Below are 18,693 nucleotides of genomic sequence, written 5' to 3'. Positions count from 1 at the left end.
CTTGGTAGTGCTCTTAGTAAAGCTTATGTTTATCAAAGCTTTGCTCATTTGTTTTACATGGCATTATACTCACCACACGAGGGACCCCACATGCTGGGAGATTTATGCGTGCCTCGGTCGCCAAAACGAGCGGCTGACGCTAACGGATGATTGCCTAGAAGCTCCGAGCTACGCGGCCAAAGCCGGCGGCTGAAGTTGTGGATAACAGTTGGATGGATGGATGGATGGATGGATGGACGGACGGACGGACGGACGGACGGACGGACGGACGGATAGGAGCGCCCCCTTTAAAACAATGTGGTGGCAGTTGCCACCATGCTCAACTTTTCTTTCGTGTTTTTTTGTTTTATCTTTTGTTTTATTTACATTTTTTACTTTTGGAAATGTTTTCCCTTTTTTTCATTATGCTTTTAATTTTTATTTCTTAATTTTGTTTTTTATATTTTTTATATTTTTTTAATAGCCGCTGCGCGGCGCGGCGTGGATCCGCTGGGACAGCAGCGACGAGCTGAGTTGGGCCCCAGTTTTCTCTCCGTCTGGCGTGACGTCACAACAGAGGTCAAGCTAAAGGTCAAACGTGGATCCGCCGGGGCGACGCTGAAGGCTCAAAACCTAGCGCAGTATTGCTTTCGCAATAAAAAACACTTCTGACTCGTATACTGAGAAATAAACAAACATCTAAAAACATTTCTCATATTTTTGCTCAGTGCTTCGTTTATTGTTTCCCCAGGCTGCCTAAATGCACAAAAACTATTCAACATCATTGTATTTGCATGAAATAGTCCAGCGTGTTGAATCCGTGTAAGACGCTATACGAAGTTGCAAAAAGCACGTGATGTAAGCACACATTTATTGGCAGAATTATTCAACATAAACAGAGAATAGTACATGCGTAGAAGTGAGACCTGTGAAGTGAGAAGCGACAATTATATTGTATGCCGCATGTACCGTATTTCCGGGAAAGTGTAAGCTGCCGCCCTTTACTGGACGTCAATGGTTACAGGAACAGTCACACATTCCAGAACTTCGCCGTTGTCTACAATGTTAAGAGTGACTTCGAGATTGCCGTCCTACAAAAATAAATAAAAAATTGGTCAATGTTACAACACAAAGCAGTGGGTTGCGATATATGTGCTGGAAGATATTTGTCGGTATCCTAAGCCTAGTTCGAGACCTCGAATTGAGGTCCCAAAAGGGAACAAAGGGCTACGAAAATAATGATAATTTTTACAGCGTTCTTTTCGACAACTTCTCTCGATCGAATTGGAAACGTAGTATAACTGTGAAAACATCTTCGAAGCGTAAATGATGGACATCTCAAGCAGACGTAAACAAAATAGAATAGCGTCAGCACTAGCCTTATTCTATTTTATAGGCTCTGAAATGAAACAGCAACTTCCATTTCGATGTTTAAGAATGTTTCCTTTTGTCCCATTTAAAATATTGCTTTGTGCTGTTTGAGAAAGCAAACAATAATTTGTGAGCACTGCGCATCTGTTGCGCTAATGAATAAACATTTGTTAACGTCTGACATGTGCCTCAGACAATCACACTGATGGACAGTCAGATAGAATCAAAGCCGCTGAGAGCGATGGCAGCTCGAACGTAATTAATATCCATATCACTTTTTAGAAATCAAAAAACGCGGTTAACCTCGAACCTGTTCCTCAATAAATTTTTGCTACATCGAGCTTAAATACATGCGCTTTCGAGAAGCTTGCAAGCTTGCAGTGCACGTAGCTCGTCCAAATAGACAAAATTTTGGGGTCGAAGAACAGAAGGTAATCACGTGTTCGAAATTCTAAAAACTGATATGGATATTCATTACGGTGGGCTGTGAGCGTTCTAGTAAAACAGTAATAGCTAACAAGCTAACTATTCAATATTTGTTGACCAGCCTGCTAGCTAAAACGTCTTAGATGTATTCTGATATACTACATCGCTGACAATGAAATAACTAAAAAAGCGCTATTCTAACTCAAAAAGCCTACTTTTAAAAATGTGTAAAGTATTACGTAAACACACTGTATACCCTATTGCGACCGTTGTCTCACGCAAGGGGAAATTATTAGCAAATGAACTCACCCCAAGGAAGTCTCTGACTGCCTGGTCGTCGGGGAGCAGGGCGGCTAAGTGCCCCGTGTAAGTGCCCGGCTGGACAGGACATTTGTTGTCCCAGTCTGCGCTGAGTGTCTTCTCCTGTTCCGTGGTGCCGTCACAGGTCTTCAGCTTGCTGTGAGCAGAGGAAAATAAAAAAAAAGAACACGGGATATGCTTAAGAAGACATTGCAAAACGCATCAAATTTTTTAGTGAGGCCCGTGAAATCATTTTGACGAAATCGTAAGGTAGAAGTATTTTACGAACATAAAAGTCAAACTTGTCTCCCAGCAGCTCAGGGGTCCATGGTAAAGCGACGACAGGAAGGTTCGTTTCTTGACGACCCAAAACAAATTTAATGAGGGAGGGAGAAGACTGAGGGTGCTTAGCGCTCTATTCGTTCGGCAAAGCATTCACCATTTCCGTAGGGTTAAATAGGGCCTTCAGTAGGGGCCAACACAGGGATGATTAACGAGTCTAATTTTACACAGCACTGTCAGCCATGGAGAGGAAGAATCATTTAGCATGCCAGCCTTTATCGCCGACTTAAGTGTTTCGTGCTGGTTGTCGACACCCTTCTTTGGCACAACTACAGGCCCCTTTGTCTCTCATGGCTAGCTGTCATTCTCCGTTGTCGTCTCCGTGACGTCTTGCCGGCGTTTCACGTCAAACCCATGGCCGGATATCTATGCTTTCAAAAATGACCTTATCAATCGCCGTTCGTTTGTTCTTGCACACGACTTTTAATCTCTGTTGGAAAATATGTTGCATCTTTCAACTCTTGACAATGCCTCAAAAGCTCCGTGTTGCGTTCTGTGGTCTTTCTACAACCTGTCCCCGCTACTTTCTCTCCCAGTCGTTGGAATTGACCTCTACAGTGCCTTATGATTAACTAAAACGGGAAACCATTCGATTGGCACCGCCATCGACCACTTAACCAAATACGCTGAAACGACCCCCGTTCCTGCTGGCTTGGCTTCAGAAATTGCCCATTTCTTTCTCCATGCCATACTTGTACGCCCATGGAGCCCCTCGTGTCCTTATTAGTGACCTTAGCGAGTACTTCCTCTCTAAACTCCTTGCCGAAGTTCTTCATGCTTCCAGAACGGTTCATGAAACCGCTTCAGCCTACCCCCCCCCCCAGCGCAGTGGCTCACAATGATTTTAATGCATCCTGTCAGATGCGACGTAAATACAACCTGACCTCTCCGACTGGGACGCCATGCTCTCTTGCCTTAGATTTACTTACAATACTGCAGCGCAAATAACAACCAGCGTCTCCTCGTTTTTGCTTGTGTATAGCCGTCTACCTACTTTCACTTTCGAAGCATCTTCTCTGCCCCATCCCCCCTCCTCAACCTCTTCTGCACTCTCTCACGAAGAATTTACTTCCCGTCTTTCTTACTGCCGTACCATTGCCCGCCTCGGCAGTGACGTCTGCCAAGCTTTACGGAAAAGAACCTACGAGATCAACCACCGAGCAGTGTATTTTTTCACTGGCCACGAAGTTTGCTGTGCACCCCACAGTGTTCCCCCGGCTTCTTCTAAAATGTTCTCCCTGTGAACTATCCCGTGGCCCCTGCACATCCTGTAAATGACCGTCCTTGCCACGGTGCATTATTAGTTCGTGCATTTCTCGCGACTTGGACAAGGGTTCCTGGATTAGAACTCGGCCGCGGCGGGAAAGTTTCGACAGAGGCGAAAAACAAAGGGCGCCCGTGTGCCGAACGATTCAGTGCCCATTGAAGATTGCCAGGTGGTCGAAATTATCCGGAGCCCTCCAATAAGGTCTTCTTTCTCTCCCAGCTTTTTCCCTTCACTTATTGCACCGTTCAGGCTTCCACCGAGATCATCGAAGATTACTGCGCCATTTCTGTTCCTCAAAAACCAATTTTCAAAAGACCGATTTTCCGCGGTGCAGAGATCGTCCGTGCTTTGCGCTTCAAGCCCTTCGCCAGTCGGCCTGTTTCGCTATAACCTGCACCCGCGCTGGTCGCTTTCGTCCGTGGGGGAAGAATGCGTAAGCATTCTGTGCGACCAGCGTCTTCATATATAAATATTCATCGCCATCGCTCATCGGCGACTTCGGAGAAGTGGCCGTCATACTTGCGAGTAGCTGTAAAGCTCGCTGTGTCCTCAGTCTCGCAATGTATACATATACGCATACCTGGTAGGTTACCCACAATGCAGTGGTCAGGTGTGCAGCCTGCCACAAAGCAGGCATTAGAGAGACAAACAAGCAGAAAGACCGCCAGACGGATAGACGGACGGATGGACGAACGGACGGGCACAACAGACAGACAGACAGACAGACAGACAGACAGACAGACAGACAGACAGACAGACAGACAGACAGACAGACAGACAGACAGACAGACAGACAGACAGACAGACAGACAGACAGACAGACAGACAGACAGACAGACGGACAGACGGACGGACGGACGGACGGACGGACGGACGGACGGACAGACAGACAGACAGACAGACAGACAGACAGACAGACAGACAGACGGACGGACGGACGGACGGACGGACGGACAGACAGACAGACAGACAGACAGACAGACAGACAGACAGACAGACAGACAGACAGACAGACAGACGGACGGACGGACGGACGGACGGACGGACGGACGGACGGACGGACGGACTGACGGATGGACGGACGGACGGACGGACGGACGGACGGACAGACAGACAGACAGACGGACGGACGGACGGACGGACGGACGGACGGACGGGCGGGCGGGCGGGCGGACGGACGAACGGACGGACGGACAGACAGACAGACAGACGGACGGACAGAGAGATATTTGGGCTTAAAAAAAGGAATAAGAAAAAAGTGCCCTGCCCGCACCGAGAGACAGACGGACGGACGGACGGAGGGACGGTCACTACGGCTAACTACGGCTACGGACGGTCACTACGGCACTAAAGCGTGGAGTGACACCGCCGGTTCCGAACAATTGAATGAGCTTGAAGGACGCTTCGTAAGCTTACCATGGCAGCACTCCCTGAAAGCACGGTAACTTGGTGCCGTCAGATTTGGCAATGGAGATGTGCAGAACCGGGCTGACGCCAACAGCTTGGCTCACAACAAAGGTTCCATGAATTTGGATTGTCTTGCCGAGTTTTGCATCCTTGATGGTGACGTTCGTGATCTCTAAAGCAGGGTCGCTTACGCCTAAGTGGAAGGAATTGTTTAAATTAAAAATACTGCAATATTCAGAGATAAAACAGACTGACCTTTGGGAGAAGGAAGCGTTTCTGAGGAACACAAATGTGCCCTTCTACGCTTGTAGTTGAAACCACATTGATAATCCGTGATCGTAAAAAATGCAGGTGTTTACTGATACGCGCAAAAGAGGGTCTAAAATTTTATTAAGCTCTGAGCTAATAAATGTTCAGCATAGGGTGAATAGAACATTGTTGCTGAAATGTTAGTACTAATGCATCTTAGAAAATAGTTGGAAAGTTTTTCAGCACACACGCCTGCAGCTGTTCAAGAACCTCTATTGTTGCCGTGCGCAGCTCTGAGTTGTGCAAGAGCGCAGTGGCGGGAAACAAACCGTTTGAAAATGATTATTTGATGTCCGACTCGACCTAATCTAGGCTAACATTATAAGCGCTTTTCCTTCTAAGCTGTGAGCATTTAGGCGGCTGCCGTTGAAATTTAAGCCGCTAATGGACACTGGCCACAAAAATATTAAACTTATTATGAAGCAGGTATTTGAAACAACTCTCAGGCTTTTCATCTTCTGTATAAAGGAACGCACAACAGTAGTTTTACAGGACCTCCACGTCCTGGAAACATCCACCGCAATGCCCAGTTCTAACTGGCTTCAGTTACGTTCTCTCCATATCTGTAAATATCTGGATTGGGACCTGTTACTTTTGAGATGCAAACCGCCGCGAACCTTTCGAATTTATGCTTGGGGCTATTTGCGACAAGGCGAGCGGAACCATAGCAAGGGGACCATGCTAAAAGAATGCCGAAAGCAGTTTTTACAGAGCGCCGTTTTACAGATGGAAATAACTTTACCCAGAAAAGAAATAACACAGTTTTTTTTTAACCTACTGGGTACCTGCAACAGGTGGGACGGCGGGTGTGTTGGAGCCTGCCTTTTGAAGTCCTCGTACAGTTCGCCGCCATGTCAATGACCGCTAACCGCTTATGTATGACGAGGAAAGGGTGTCGAGGGAACGGTTAACATTCTTTCGTGTCTGTCGAATGTGACATGACTCAAGTAAAATCTTCCTGACAGCTTGGAGTTTCAGCTTAGGCCGGCAAGACTACTCTGAGTGCGTATTTTCGTTGGGTTGCTTTATGCGGAAAGCCTCATGAAAGCATTTTAAATGTGGAGATATATTTGCATAACGGAGTCGTTTGGCAAGGATTAGTGGGAAGAAGTAAAATGAAGTTCCGGAGAGCTGTGTCGAGTAACAAAATGTACATAGGCATGGGCGTCCGGAGGGGGGGGCAAGGGGGGGCGGCTGCACCCCCCTGGAAAATCACTCACTCGAACCGTGAGTGATGGCCGCACGCCAGGGGCGGTGGTGCGCTCAGCCAAAAGGGTAAAAGCAGCCCCGCTTCGACGCTTGGTCACATCTGCGAAATGCCGCGTCCGGGCGCGCGTCGTTCCGTCGTTTTCAAACCACGCCACCGCCAGCTCTGCTGAAGGACGACCTGTTGCAGACATGCAGCGGCACCGGCGAGCATGTCTTTCGAGCCGTCTTGAGATGGGTGTCTGTTTCTTTGATCTCTAGAGAGATAGCGACACGGAGGCAGACAGTGCACAGGGCACAGGTGGTGGTGGTGGTAGTGGTTTATTTAAAAAAAAAATAAAAATAAAAAGTGAAGCAAAAGAGTGTTGCCGGCCGCGGCAATTGCTATCTAATATCTTAAGCACCCGAGCTGCAGCCGGCGGAAACGAAAGGGAAAGGGAGAGGATAGTGAGGAGAAGTATAGAGGGGAGCGACAGCGAGAAAGGACAGGGGAGAGCTTTGTACACTATTTACAAAATACAAAAGTAATCAAGTTCGCGCCGCTCGCGCGCTAAGAGGGCACAGGTCGCTCGCTAGAATCAGGATACGTTCGTACGCCGGCCACCGATGAATTCTTGAGGGGGGGGAAGGACAAATCAGCCGTGTCCACCCCCGCTTTGTCGGGCTGCTCAGGGGCAAGCGGGCGACGAGTTGGCGTCGCCGCCGCTCGCTGTCTCCTCCGATCCACGGGAGAGCTCAGTGCGGTAGAAGCGCCGCTTTCAGAACCTTCGGCAAAGGGGATTAGCTGCTTTTGTTCACGGCGACGCAGTCTCCAGAGGTGCCCCCACACCAGCGTTCCTTGCGTCTTCTCCGAAAACCAGCGCCTTTGGTCAACGCAGCCCGATGGCGCCTGCCTGGCTCGCCTGTCACCTCTGGCTGGGCCTCAAATCACAACAGCGCCCATGTACTGTGCGTGTCAGTGCATGGTAAAGAGACCCAGGTGGTCGACATTATCCGAAACTCTGTACTACTCCGTCCCTTATAGCCTGAGTCGTTTTGGGGCTCTGAACCCCATAAAAGCACAAAAACAAATTTTCCGACCGAATTAGTTGCGGGTGTCCCTTCCCCTCGGAAGTCGCGCGGCGTTCCTTACACCCCAAAAGTGCGCATTCGTGGATATTGTGGCAAGTAAGCCCTTGCACACGTGCGCGCCTCTGTGTTTGTGCTTCGGTGTTTTTAGTGGCGGGTTGTCAACGAAGGTGAGAACAACCAAGACAGCGGACGAGAAAACGACGAGCGGCGAGCAGTGTGTGTGCGGTTGCTCGACTGTGCGGATGCGCGAGCAAGATGGAGCGAGGAGTATGAAGCTGCGAGCGTGCATTTATCTTGTAAATAAGTTTTCGTTGTATATAGTCATCTTTTGTTTTCAACGTACTCGTTCAACCATTTTTCCAATCAATATATATGATGACTGTGCACTGAGAGCGTGTAATGAAGCACAGAAATGAATTTATCACCCGTGTAACTACGCAATTCGCCCAGAAAAATCCGAGGCGCCTACAGTTGCTGTTCAAGGAAGACTGACTGAGTGACTGTAGTTGCGTGTTTGTGAACATATTGCGCTGTGTGCTGGTCATCAATTCGGGTGAGTCGAGAACCCGTATGCAGTAAGACTGAGCACTTCGAGTATTGATAGTATCTTTTTGCATTTTTATTAATTTTAATTGTTTCTTTGTTGATAAACTCCAATGTATCTCTACAATCCGCGCTTTAATTTGCTGCTTGTAATTTTCTTTCATGTGTGTATTTTACTTATTTTTTATTTATATATAAATAAATAAATTTACTCGGCAAATAGTGCCTTTTCGCTACGAATATACCCCCCCCCCCTCCGGCGCCAACAACCAATGGGCCCCCCCCTGAAAAAAATTCTGCGGACGCCCTTGTACATAGGAGGACCTGAAAAAAAATTTCAGAATTGATCATTTGAAAGGCGGAACTTTTTTCTCTATATATTTGGGATGTTCCTTAAGAAAATTTCAGAATTTTCCGCCACCCATTCGACAATAGTTTGATGACTGAAGGGGTTAGGTGACCGCGAAAAATTCGACGCCCTCTAAAATGCACTATTCCCAATAGATTCGGCTAATATTCGCGTTTTCAACGAGTCACCACTGATGTTTTCTGATATAACGATGGCTATTACGATCCCTGCATGGCTTACGTCTATGAAAGCTCCAGTCTGCATCTTGCTATGAAAGGAATGACGCGTTACTACCGATGGCCTGAAATCTCGGGGAGCCATACGTAGATATACGCAGGCGTCCTTACCGGAACACCGTGTCACAGGTGGGTTCTGGATAGAGCAGGCCGCAAACTGCGCAGCGGCCACAAGGCAGACACAGGTAACGAGAATCGTCTTAGCTCTCTCTGTTAACACGTACCACACAACGATAACAGCGCGACATTTGCCTTTTAAACCACTCTTACAGCGCATAGAGACGTCTGATAATGCAATGAACCTTTTATTCTAATGAAGAACACTGCAACGCCAAAACAAAAAAGTCGGAAAAAATATATATGCACACACAAAGAAAGAAGCACATGCAAAGGAATACGTTTACGGCTGTCTACGTGTCTGGCCATTTTTTTTCCTACAATACGAGCCACGAGTCACTGCCAACAGGGCCGATTTTTTGCCCTGCTTATACTCTATAGAAAAAAAAATTAAATTAAACTTAACCCGCACAGTCGGAAACGCTTTTTACCTTTGTCTGGGGCATTTGTTCGTTCAAAACAAAGTTATGGCGCTCAAAAACACGTGCGTCCAACTTCGAGCTTTGCGGGAAACATCCGGTGCTGCAGCAAACGTACTGAGAGCATGTATGTGATCCGGTATTGTACTTCTGGTTGAATGTCCTGACGCTGCGGACGTGGCATTTAATTTCACCCTGATGGAAGACTCGGGATTAATATCGACCATCCGAAGTTTCCCTAATGCACAGTAAGATAAAAAATTTTGCAGGATGAGGTTTGCGAAAAACAAGTTATTTCTGCACGGCAAAGCGAAGCAAGTTAATGAAATTCATGGAATCACCAGTTGACATGCGTACTGCATCCGCTCCAACAAAAGTCAGCTGACAGGCTAGCCAAGTAATGTAGAAATAAAAGCATTCCCTCTGATATGCATCTCGCAAAACGTTGACCATAGAGTGATATAGCACGGAATATGGTCGCTTTTGCATTTCTCCTTTATTTAAATTGCGGTAGCCGCGGTCGGAATGCGATACCGCTACATCGGTTTCAGCAGCAAACACCAGAACCACACTGATACCTTGCGGCGGGTCAGGGAGTACGTATTTGTATTCGACGAAGAGTGGAAGAATCCAACGATAATGTTGGCTCACTGTTGTTTTGAACTGTTGGAAATAGTATTAGTTCCTTTCCTGCCATTGAGTAAAAAATACTAAACTAAAATTGTTTTTCGATGCTTTGTGTGTCAACGTCAGCTTTTAAAGCATTTCCTGGCTGGTATCAATGTTCTGGGTGGTCAGGGCACACCCCACTATCGGATACTCGCACTACACCACTGCTCACACAAACAAGAACACACAACTAAGCAGCAGCGCCAAACGGAGGGCCACGAACTCCTGGTCTACGGAGTTATGGCACACTGTCAAAAGGCAACACTGCCCTGACAAGGTGTCTCACATGGCACAGACTAATTTACATCGCTTCGCAACAGATGGCAAATATTAGAAACTCTAACAACCCGAATCATATAAAGCATGTCTCCTTGCCTAGGTAGAAAAAAATCTTAAGGCTGAGACGATAAAATCAGACATATCGGTGCCAACATACTATGGCTAATATGTCGCTGGAAAAAAAGTCTCCTGTCTGGTAGCTAAAGGTGCCGGTGGATTCCTGAGTCATTTACATGCGCTTGAACGAGTAATAAGAGAGAGTAACAAAACTGCCGCAAAAATTACTGGCCTGATCAGGGTGGAAGCAGCTCGACAATGATGACGGAATCACATGTTATGGTCTTCTTTGTGCAGCTTTCTGCTATCATCTGGTACTGCGGTCATGGTGCGGGAACGCCTTTCAAAGCCGGAACCTATTATTCATGTGAAAGGGCTACTGAATTTCCTAAACAGAGCTTCGCCGGTTTGCCGCTTTCGACCGACTTCGCCTGCCTTTTTAAGGCGAAAGCCTTTAATGTCTCATCGTTGTGTACAGAAAGTTGTCAGCAGAGGTGTCATGCTTTTTCTAGTCAGACCAGAAAAAAAAATCTTTGTGCAGGATGGGATTCGAACCACCATTCTTCCGTTCCGCAGCCGAGCGCGCTAATGGCTACGCTTTCTTTTCTTTATTGATGCTAACGGCTACGCTATTTCATTTTTTTCTTTCATGGTACTTCCTGCCAACGCATACGTAGTTCTCCTTGTCTAGGATACTGGAGAGTGTTTGCAGAAAGTTGTCGAATCAGATGGATGCCTCCCAAACGCCCTCCAGTGTCTCTAGCATTTAAGATTCGGAAACAATTGTGTACTTAACATCTTGACCACACATCAGTGACACAAGCAGCAACACCGCGCTATAGGCTTTCGCCTCACCCCACCTTAGGTTAACAAAGTGCTCCCTTGAATTTTTTGCCACCGAGACTGCTGAGCCAGGCCTCATCCTATGTAGTCCAGCCTCAGCGACATCAATATATCGTTAAACAAAGGGATTAAAACTAGGCGCCGAACGCTTCTTCTTCAGCGGGTATAGAAGCAACTCGACGACGATGATGCGCTCACAGGTTATCGTCTTCTCTGCACAGGTTAGTCGTCCATTTCTCTCTGCTAAATCCTTACATCACGTGATCCATTTATTATTGTCCTTCCATGCCCTGGAACACTGGCAGCCTAGTTTTGCTCGCTCTTTCTGCTAATGTGCGGTGATGTTGAAGAAAACCCGGGACCCACACATTACGATATGACTGAATTGCTCGAAATGGCTGAAGAAACCAACTAGAGATGCAGTGGTTTATTGTTTATTATGGTTTAACGTCCCGAAGCTACACTCGAAATGAGGGAAGCTGTAGTGAAGGGCTCCGGAAATTTTGACCGCCTGGGGATCTTTAACGTGCACTGACTGACATCGCAATGTGCATGGGCCTCTAGAATTTCGCCTCCATCAAAATTCGACCGCCACGGCCGGGACCGAACCACCAGGATCGAAGCAAACCAAGCTATCTTGTCCCAGACTATTACCGAAATCAAGCAAGAGCAAGTTTCACTCGCTAGCACCATGTTTGAAATACATTAATGCCTAGCAAGTGTACAGCAGCAAACCGCTTCTCTTGCAATCTTGCAGCTAGACATGAATGGAGCACGAGGAAATATTGACCGCCTTGAAGAGGTTTCGTAGTCCCCCGCACTCGACGTGATCAAATGAAAAACCGATCTCGTCACCATAATCTTTCTTTTTCGAATAAACGATCAAGAAGCAGAAACACCCCAACAGTCAGAAGACAAACCATTACCTCTACTTTCTCAACAACTTGAACTGCACCTAACATCAGATGTGGTAGCGTGGACTGATAGAATTTGCCAATACGCTTCTGAAAGAAATAGGCCGCTTATCGTTAAATTCACAATCTACAAGACCAAAGAACAGGCATTTTCCAAGCGGTGCGGCCTTCAGGATAGCGATTTCAGCATAAGCGAGGACTTTTGCCGAGCTACTCGACAAGCTCGAAAGTAACTTCTTGAGTTCCCCAAATTGCTCAAAACTGAGTACAAGCTAAGTCACAATAAACTGTGTGCCAACGAACAATGCTATTTTTTGACGCCCTTGCCAAAATGCGAGGTGCCGTCCGCTAGCCGAACTGTTGATAACGATGTCCTACCTTTCATGGCTACTCGTTCTGACCGCGCTTAGTCGTAAAAAGTTAGAAATCTGTGAAGGGAAGCGGTATAGTATCGAAAGTTTCATTGTTGTGCACTAACATTCGTAGCCTCTACTATAAAAAAGGACAATCTTAACGGGACAGTTTTGATTCATAATCATACTCTCTAAACTACCTCATGAATTACTCTGCACTTAATTCCGTTTCAGCTTATAAGCACCTGGGAGTAAATATTATGAAGAACCCTTCAGGAATATTCATATGAATTGCGGAACATCCAAAGCCAATCGCATACGTGGGTATCTAAAACGAAACTTCTGGTTAGCACCATCTCGACCAAATAAAGTTATATACTACCTATATCCGACCCAATCTGGAGTACATATAGGGCCTAGGCCATGTATGAAACACCTTGGAGAGTGTACAAAATCGCTCTGATCGTTTTATTCTCAATAATTACCACTGCAAGGCAAGCGTCACTAACCTCAAACAAAGCATAAATTCCCGTTCCCCCCCCCCCCCCCCCCTCCTCGCTTTCCGTTCTAAGCACTGTGTAAGAATAATAGTATTCTTGCACCGTGTTTCTAAGATTGCTCGTATTTGCATCTTCCATAATATTTATCATCGTAACGACCAACTCCGATTGCGCCTCATGACACTTGCCGCTCATGTTTCTGCACGTGTCGACCATCGCTACAAATTTGGCATACGCAGCGAAAGACCTTCACGTATGCAACTTCACTTCTACTAAGAACATCCCGTGACTGGAACGACCTACCTACTGCCCTGCTCGCGAACCGACAACCATCGCTTTCGTATTTCACTTACTAGCATATTTCGAAGCCTTTTTTTTATTACTCGCACATGGCGTTTATCATGTTCTATATGTCTGTTCCTTCATTTTTGATACGTTGGTGCAAAAGCACCTAACTCTATATGCTGTGTTCTGCTCAAACCAATATACTTCGTATTTGCAATCTGCACTTGTGTTGTGTTTTGAATCAGTGCTATTTTTGTTGTTTTTTAGTTGTTGTTGTTGCTTTTATTCTCTCCTTTATTCTCTTGCCTTTAATTTTTTCCTCAATAAAATGGCAGTGACATCTGTATTTCTGCCCATCCCCTCTACAACGCTTTCGTAAGCCTTAAAGGTAATATAATTAATAAATAAATCAATAAATAAATTTCCGGTACTTCCACACCGGCGTACTTTAAAACGGTGTCTGCCCGTTTTAGGCGAAGCTATTGATCTAAAAGAAAAAGGTGCCTTTAAAAGAAATATTTATTAGTGCTCGAGAATACGATAGCCGCAAGTAAAGAGCGACAACGCTTATTAAAGGAAATGGGAAGGGGGACTACTCTTAGGCCTTTGTCCTTGAAGCCGTGCATGGGGACGCATCCACTGGTGTCGTAGGTTGAGTTAGGCTCGGTGCTTTTAGTCGACGGCAATAGTTACGGGAACAGACCCGCAACCAAGAACCTTGCCTTCGTCGACAACGTTGAATTTGGCTACGACGTTCCCATCCTGAAAACGGCAAAGAAAAACCTGAACTTGCGATGCGCAGTCAAAACAGCTGTGAATAACCAAGAGAGAGAGAGAGAGACAACTTGAGGTTATAAAAATTTTAGAAAACCTTTAAGCGACCACTCAGGCAATTAGTAACATTGCGTATGGCAGTCGTAGACTGTTCGTCACGCAGACAGCTGAATCCTAAATGTAGGTCACCGTAGATACCGCAGGACACGGGCCAGCGCTCATTTAATAGTTATGCGACGAAATATACTGTTTGAATATACGCCGAGAATAAGATATTCAATATAAAAAACTAAACGGTATTAATATTCAGTAACGAGATTAGAATACTGAAGCTCACTCAGTGCTTTCGCATTCGGATTTTCTAATCATGAACACACATTCATTTCGAAAAAAAAAATATTTTCGCCGCTGCTTTCTGTATCCGATGCATCCGTCATGAAAAGTTGTGCTGCGGCTTCTCGATCACGAAGAAACGAATTTTTTTTGCACCTAATAAACCTCATTTCGTGTTTTGATGAAAAAACATCAGCCCTGAGCACTGCATATCAACTCAGCAGTACTCTTTTGCGAACTACTTGGGGCAGTTATAGAAGCTTTGGGAACATATGCGAGAAACGTGGATGGTAGACCGGGAAAGAAAACCACTCACAGACTCGGCAGTCTTGAAATATTTTCATTTTATTTCTATTGTAATCGACTTAAAACGCTGGAAGTTTAAGCTGCTTTTGTGTGCAAGACAAAGAGGCGGGCGAGTTGGTAAGAACTTAATCTTAGTGAAAAAACGCAACGGGACAAAGTCAGGAGGAGAAGACGGTACGAGCCTCAGTTCACTAAGAATTTTCATTGTGTGTGGCTTTCGTTTCTGATCTACCGTTGTCGTTCTTCCTTGAATTCTTCCGAAGATTGAATATCAGCTCAGCAGCATCGAAAAAGTTAGGCAGCGGTTCAACTCTGCCGAACCTAGTTTCACGTAGTTAAAGCTACATAAGCATGAATAAACTTGTTTTATCTTTGGTACATCTTTGTTTCTTAATTCCACCACCACTTCACAGCCGCTTATTCGCCTTCATTGATTGGCTTGATGGAGGCAAAGACTTATCGATGGTGAGTAGCGCACAGCTCTGCTTATATATACCTCATAACTGACGTCACAACTGTGCACTGAATCAAGTCACAAACTTGATTACCACATGGCTTTCTTACTGCCACTGCCGACAACTTGAAATGTCAAAATTCAATGTCAAAATTAAATGAAAAAGTTCAAGGTCAAAGTTCAAGGTCAAATGTAGTTCATTAAGTGGACCACATACGGTTAGGTGTATGTGCATAGCAACGCTAGCCATGATTATCTCAAGGCCGTTTCAAGGTAATTCGGAAGCTCACGGCAAAGGCGTCCCAGCTGTAGTAGTATAGCTTTCACTGCAATATATAGCATGACTTTTATAAAGGTTGCAAAAGGTGCCAGCCAAAGCAAACTTTAGAGCTCGCATCCGGGCCGGGATATTTCATGCACGGTGACAAAAATTTCTATTATTAAGATTACACCCTTGGCCACCTTTCTGACCATCGCAAGGTACGCCACTGATGAGACAACCACATACAGCCTCAAGAGGCAGAATTTCCCGGTGGCGCGAGTACTCACACCGAAGTACTCTTTCGCCTTCTGGCTGTTGGGTAGTTGGAATTCCAAGGGTGCCGTGTAAGTTCCCGGTTGGACGGGGCATTTGTTGCCCCAGTCTGCATTCAGTCTCTTCTCTATCCGTGTGGTGCCGTTACAGGTATTCAGCTCGCTGTGAATAGAAAGAAATAAAAATAGGTAATGGGAGGACTAAGGGAAACTTACAAAACACTTCTAGGTTCCGTGAGCATGGTCAAAAAGCTTTTGCCACCTTGCATGGCACACACTTTTTTCTAACAATAGAAGAAAGAAAAAGGTAGTATAGGCATTCCGATTGGTTGACAACATGCCGAGTTTGTGCACATCTAGAAGGTGAAGTTATCAAAACGGTAGTTCTGCCCAACATTGTAGGACAAAAATTTTCATTATTGAAATACTCTAAGGTACTGATAAAGAAATATTGAGGGTGATGGTCCGTTTTTCCGATACGTAGAAAAATCCTTCTTTTATAGTGTTTCCATCGCTGCCATCGAACATTTAGTCTGGTATAAAAAAGCAATTGGGAATGTTTTTTACGATAGAAAAGACGTCAGCAGCTAAAAAATGAAAGCCTGCCGACGGAAGACGTGGAGATATATGATTGTTACAGTGAAATCTTAAAATATACGAGAAAAGTGTGTTCATACACTCTCTCGCGTTTAAAAATGCTTTTTTTTTTCAGACTTTTTGGGCATGTAAGTGCAATGGACAAGAAAATTTTGAAGACAACACAAACAAGAAGAAAAAAATAAGAATATACTATTCAATATTAACGTTTACTCTTAACACGGAAAGCACAATGATGCATCGCTTGTGCGCAGCTGAAACGCCGGGTATCGTTTACACATAATTTTTAGTAGATAAACAACGCTTATTGATGGTCGAATTGATTTGATATAGTGAGGTAACACGGCAAATGTACAAGAAGGATTAAAAGGAAAGAACACAGCGAAAATGCGTGACAGAAGGCCGAACACCAGCTTGCTGTATTGTTTCGGTACTGCTTTGGTGCGGTGCTGTCAGGAGTGAAGCCATTTCGAAGCTAAACTGATGCAGGTGCCTAGGATGTCTGAGATAGTCCATGCCATTTAGGCTGCCTTTAAAGCTCTATTGCTACGCTGCTCCCTGTCAACGGCAAACTTGTACTGAGGCACTGAATACCCTTGAACGATGTTTTGCAAGCTTACCATGGAAACAAGCTCTCGATGCAAGGAAGTTCGGAGCCGTCCGACGGGGCAAAGGAGACGTGTAGGATCGGATTCTTGCCAATAACTCTGTTGACAACAATCGTTCCGTCAAATTTTATGGCCTTGCCAAGCTTCGCATCTTTGATTTTAATGCTGGAGATCTCGAAGCCCGGGTTTTGTGACCCTGAAATCGGGAAATGTTGAAAATTATGAACGTGTATCCTTGATGGAGGCAAAACATAATTTCTAAGCAGAAATAACTCTTTACCGTGGGGGCACTTACTGGGACATTGGGATCAGCTCCATCCATAAATTTTTCTTAGTATAGAATAGTTTTCTGGCTCATACCGGTGGCTTTTACGCTTTTCGGGCATGAAAAGACAATTATAGCTGTAAAAATTGTATTTAAAATTTTTTTCTTCCCACTCGATTCGAACTCGTGACGTCTATACCAGAATAGACTCGTCGCTCTCATTTTGAGCTTAATAGTGGAGTAGTCTAGCCTCTTGAATAGTTATTATTTTTTTATATTTACCAGCGTACGAAGTTCTGTCTGTGGTTAGAACGCGGTACCCTTAGATAAAGTGTAATCTCCGCAACCTTAGTTTTGTCTGCAGTTACCCTTTAACACCTTCCTTATTTATTGTTTTTATTTTCTGAAACCAGGGTTGCAATTAATGAATATATAAAAGTTTTGGGGCTGAACAACATTACGTAAGGGTCTCTAAAGCATTGGCATCGAACAAATAAATGAATTGCCTACAATGAAGACGAAGGGACTTTGGTACCCATAAAGAATACACTGATATTTTACACATAAAACACTTACTCACAACAAAGCAAAGACATACTTATCCAGTGGAATTTATAGCCTCAGTATACAGGAGCATAATAAAAACAGGTCGCAAATCTAAGTCAAAGGTAGCACGTTGTATGTTAATGATTAACATAAGGCATTGCGCCTCCTGAATTAATGACAGTTTTTCGCGTCTTAAGATTGCAGCAGGGATATACTTTTAGTGGTTCCAGGCAATTCTTTGAAAATACCATGTCTCTGATTCCAGTATCTGAGGGCTATTATTAGCCTTTAGCTTGTGCAATAACATGACATGACGCACAGATGTCCGTTGAACTCGAAATGAGAGACAGGAAGCCAAGGTTGATAAATGTAACTTGCATTCGGCGCGTTAGAAAAGGAATACTATCAGTACCGAAATCATATATCTTTATTTTGCACAGTAATTTAAAGAATACTTCATTGCTGACGCACTGTGTGGAGCTAAGGCTCCGAGTACGCATTTCTTAGCAGTTGATATAAAAATCTCGTAAATCTGAAAAGTGTAACCCATGTCAGCGACAAAGTAGGAAATGACTGAAAAAAAAAGAAGTGCATAAAATATTTAAAAGCATGTCAGGAACAGACCTGAAAACGAACTTCCACAGCGATTCTCGCAAGAGAAATTTAGCTTCGACAGGTAAATATTTCAACCCTCAGTTAGGCCTAAAATGGTGCAGGGTGCTTACCAGAGCAGTCCGTCACAGGAGGAGTCTGTGTCGAGCAGGCCGCCAACTGGACAATGGCCAAGAGGCTAAAAAAAGCCAGGACGACCATCTCCGCTTTGTGAGCCTATCGGTTGGCACACAATGGTCAAGGCACAACACTGGCTTTTTAAACCGCTGGTTCTACGTAAGCACACTACGTCGATAAGTGCAAAGACCCCAGAATTTACGACTAAAAGCCGTTCAAAATGTTCATCATTGCTCTCGCATCGTTTGGTCATCAGGATGTGAGTCATGGCTTTTTTTAAAGCACATGAACGTGCATCCTGACTA

The 18,693-nt window shown here is 45.0% G+C and overlaps 2 protein-coding genes across 2 annotated transcripts; both read right to left on the bottom strand.

Annotated features, from left to right (window-relative positions):
- Positions 1-980: 980 nt before the first annotated feature.
- LOC149330382 (uncharacterized) lies at positions 981-13,173 on the bottom strand. The gene is made up of 5 exons (XM_089559418.1): positions 13,146-13,173; positions 8,918-9,016; positions 5,102-5,285; positions 2,086-2,233; positions 981-1,070 (listed from the first exon to the last, which is right to left on the bottom strand). The coding sequence occupies exons 1-5, from the start codon at positions 13,171-13,173 to the stop codon at positions 981-983; spliced, it is 549 nt and encodes a 182-aa protein (XP_089415544.1).
- A 741-nt stretch (positions 13,174-13,914) lies between these two features.
- LOC149330381 (uncharacterized) lies at positions 13,915-18,472 on the bottom strand. The gene is made up of 4 exons (XM_089559417.1): positions 18,385-18,472; positions 16,861-17,044; positions 15,659-15,806; positions 13,915-14,004 (listed from the first exon to the last, which is right to left on the bottom strand). Exons 1-4 carry the CDS (start codon positions 18,470-18,472, stop codon positions 13,915-13,917), a joined length of 510 nt encoding a protein of 169 aa, XP_089415543.1.
- Between the last annotated feature and the right edge of the window lie 221 nt (positions 18,473-18,693).

This window comes from Amblyomma mixtum, chromosome 9 (genome assembly GCF_055824585.1).
Source record: "Amblyomma mixtum isolate Tamu chromosome 9, ASM5582458v1, whole genome shotgun sequence".
Classification (NCBI taxonomy): Eukaryota; Metazoa; Arthropoda; class Arachnida; order Ixodida; family Ixodidae; genus Amblyomma; species Amblyomma mixtum.
Note: the sequence above shows the minus strand (reverse complement) of the source record. Positions and strands in the feature narration are given on the sequence as shown.

Coding starts and splice junctions, on each gene's coding strand:
- LOC149330382 (XM_089559418.1), bottom strand. CDS start 13,173: ATGGTCGACACGTGCAGAAACATGAGCG. Junction 9,017..13,145: donor CACGTGCAGAAACATGAGCG/GCAAGTGTCATG, acceptor ACGTGTTAACAG/AGAGAGCTAAGACGATTCTC. Junction 2,234..5,101: donor TTTCAGGGAGTGCTGCCATG/GTAAGCTTACGA, acceptor CTCTGCTCACAG/CAAGCTGAAGACCTGTGACG.
- LOC149330381 (XM_089559417.1), bottom strand. CDS start 18,472: ATGGTCGTCCTGGCTTTTTTTAGCCTCTTGGCCATTGTCCAGTTGGCG. Junction 17,045..18,384: donor TCCTGTGACGGACTGCTCTG/GTAAGCACCCTG, acceptor TCCCGATTTCAG/GGTCACAAAACCCGGGCTTC. Junction 14,005..15,658: donor AGGCGAAAGAGTACTTCGGT/GTGAGTACTCGC, acceptor TGCCGTTTTCAG/GATGGGAACGTCGTAGCCAA.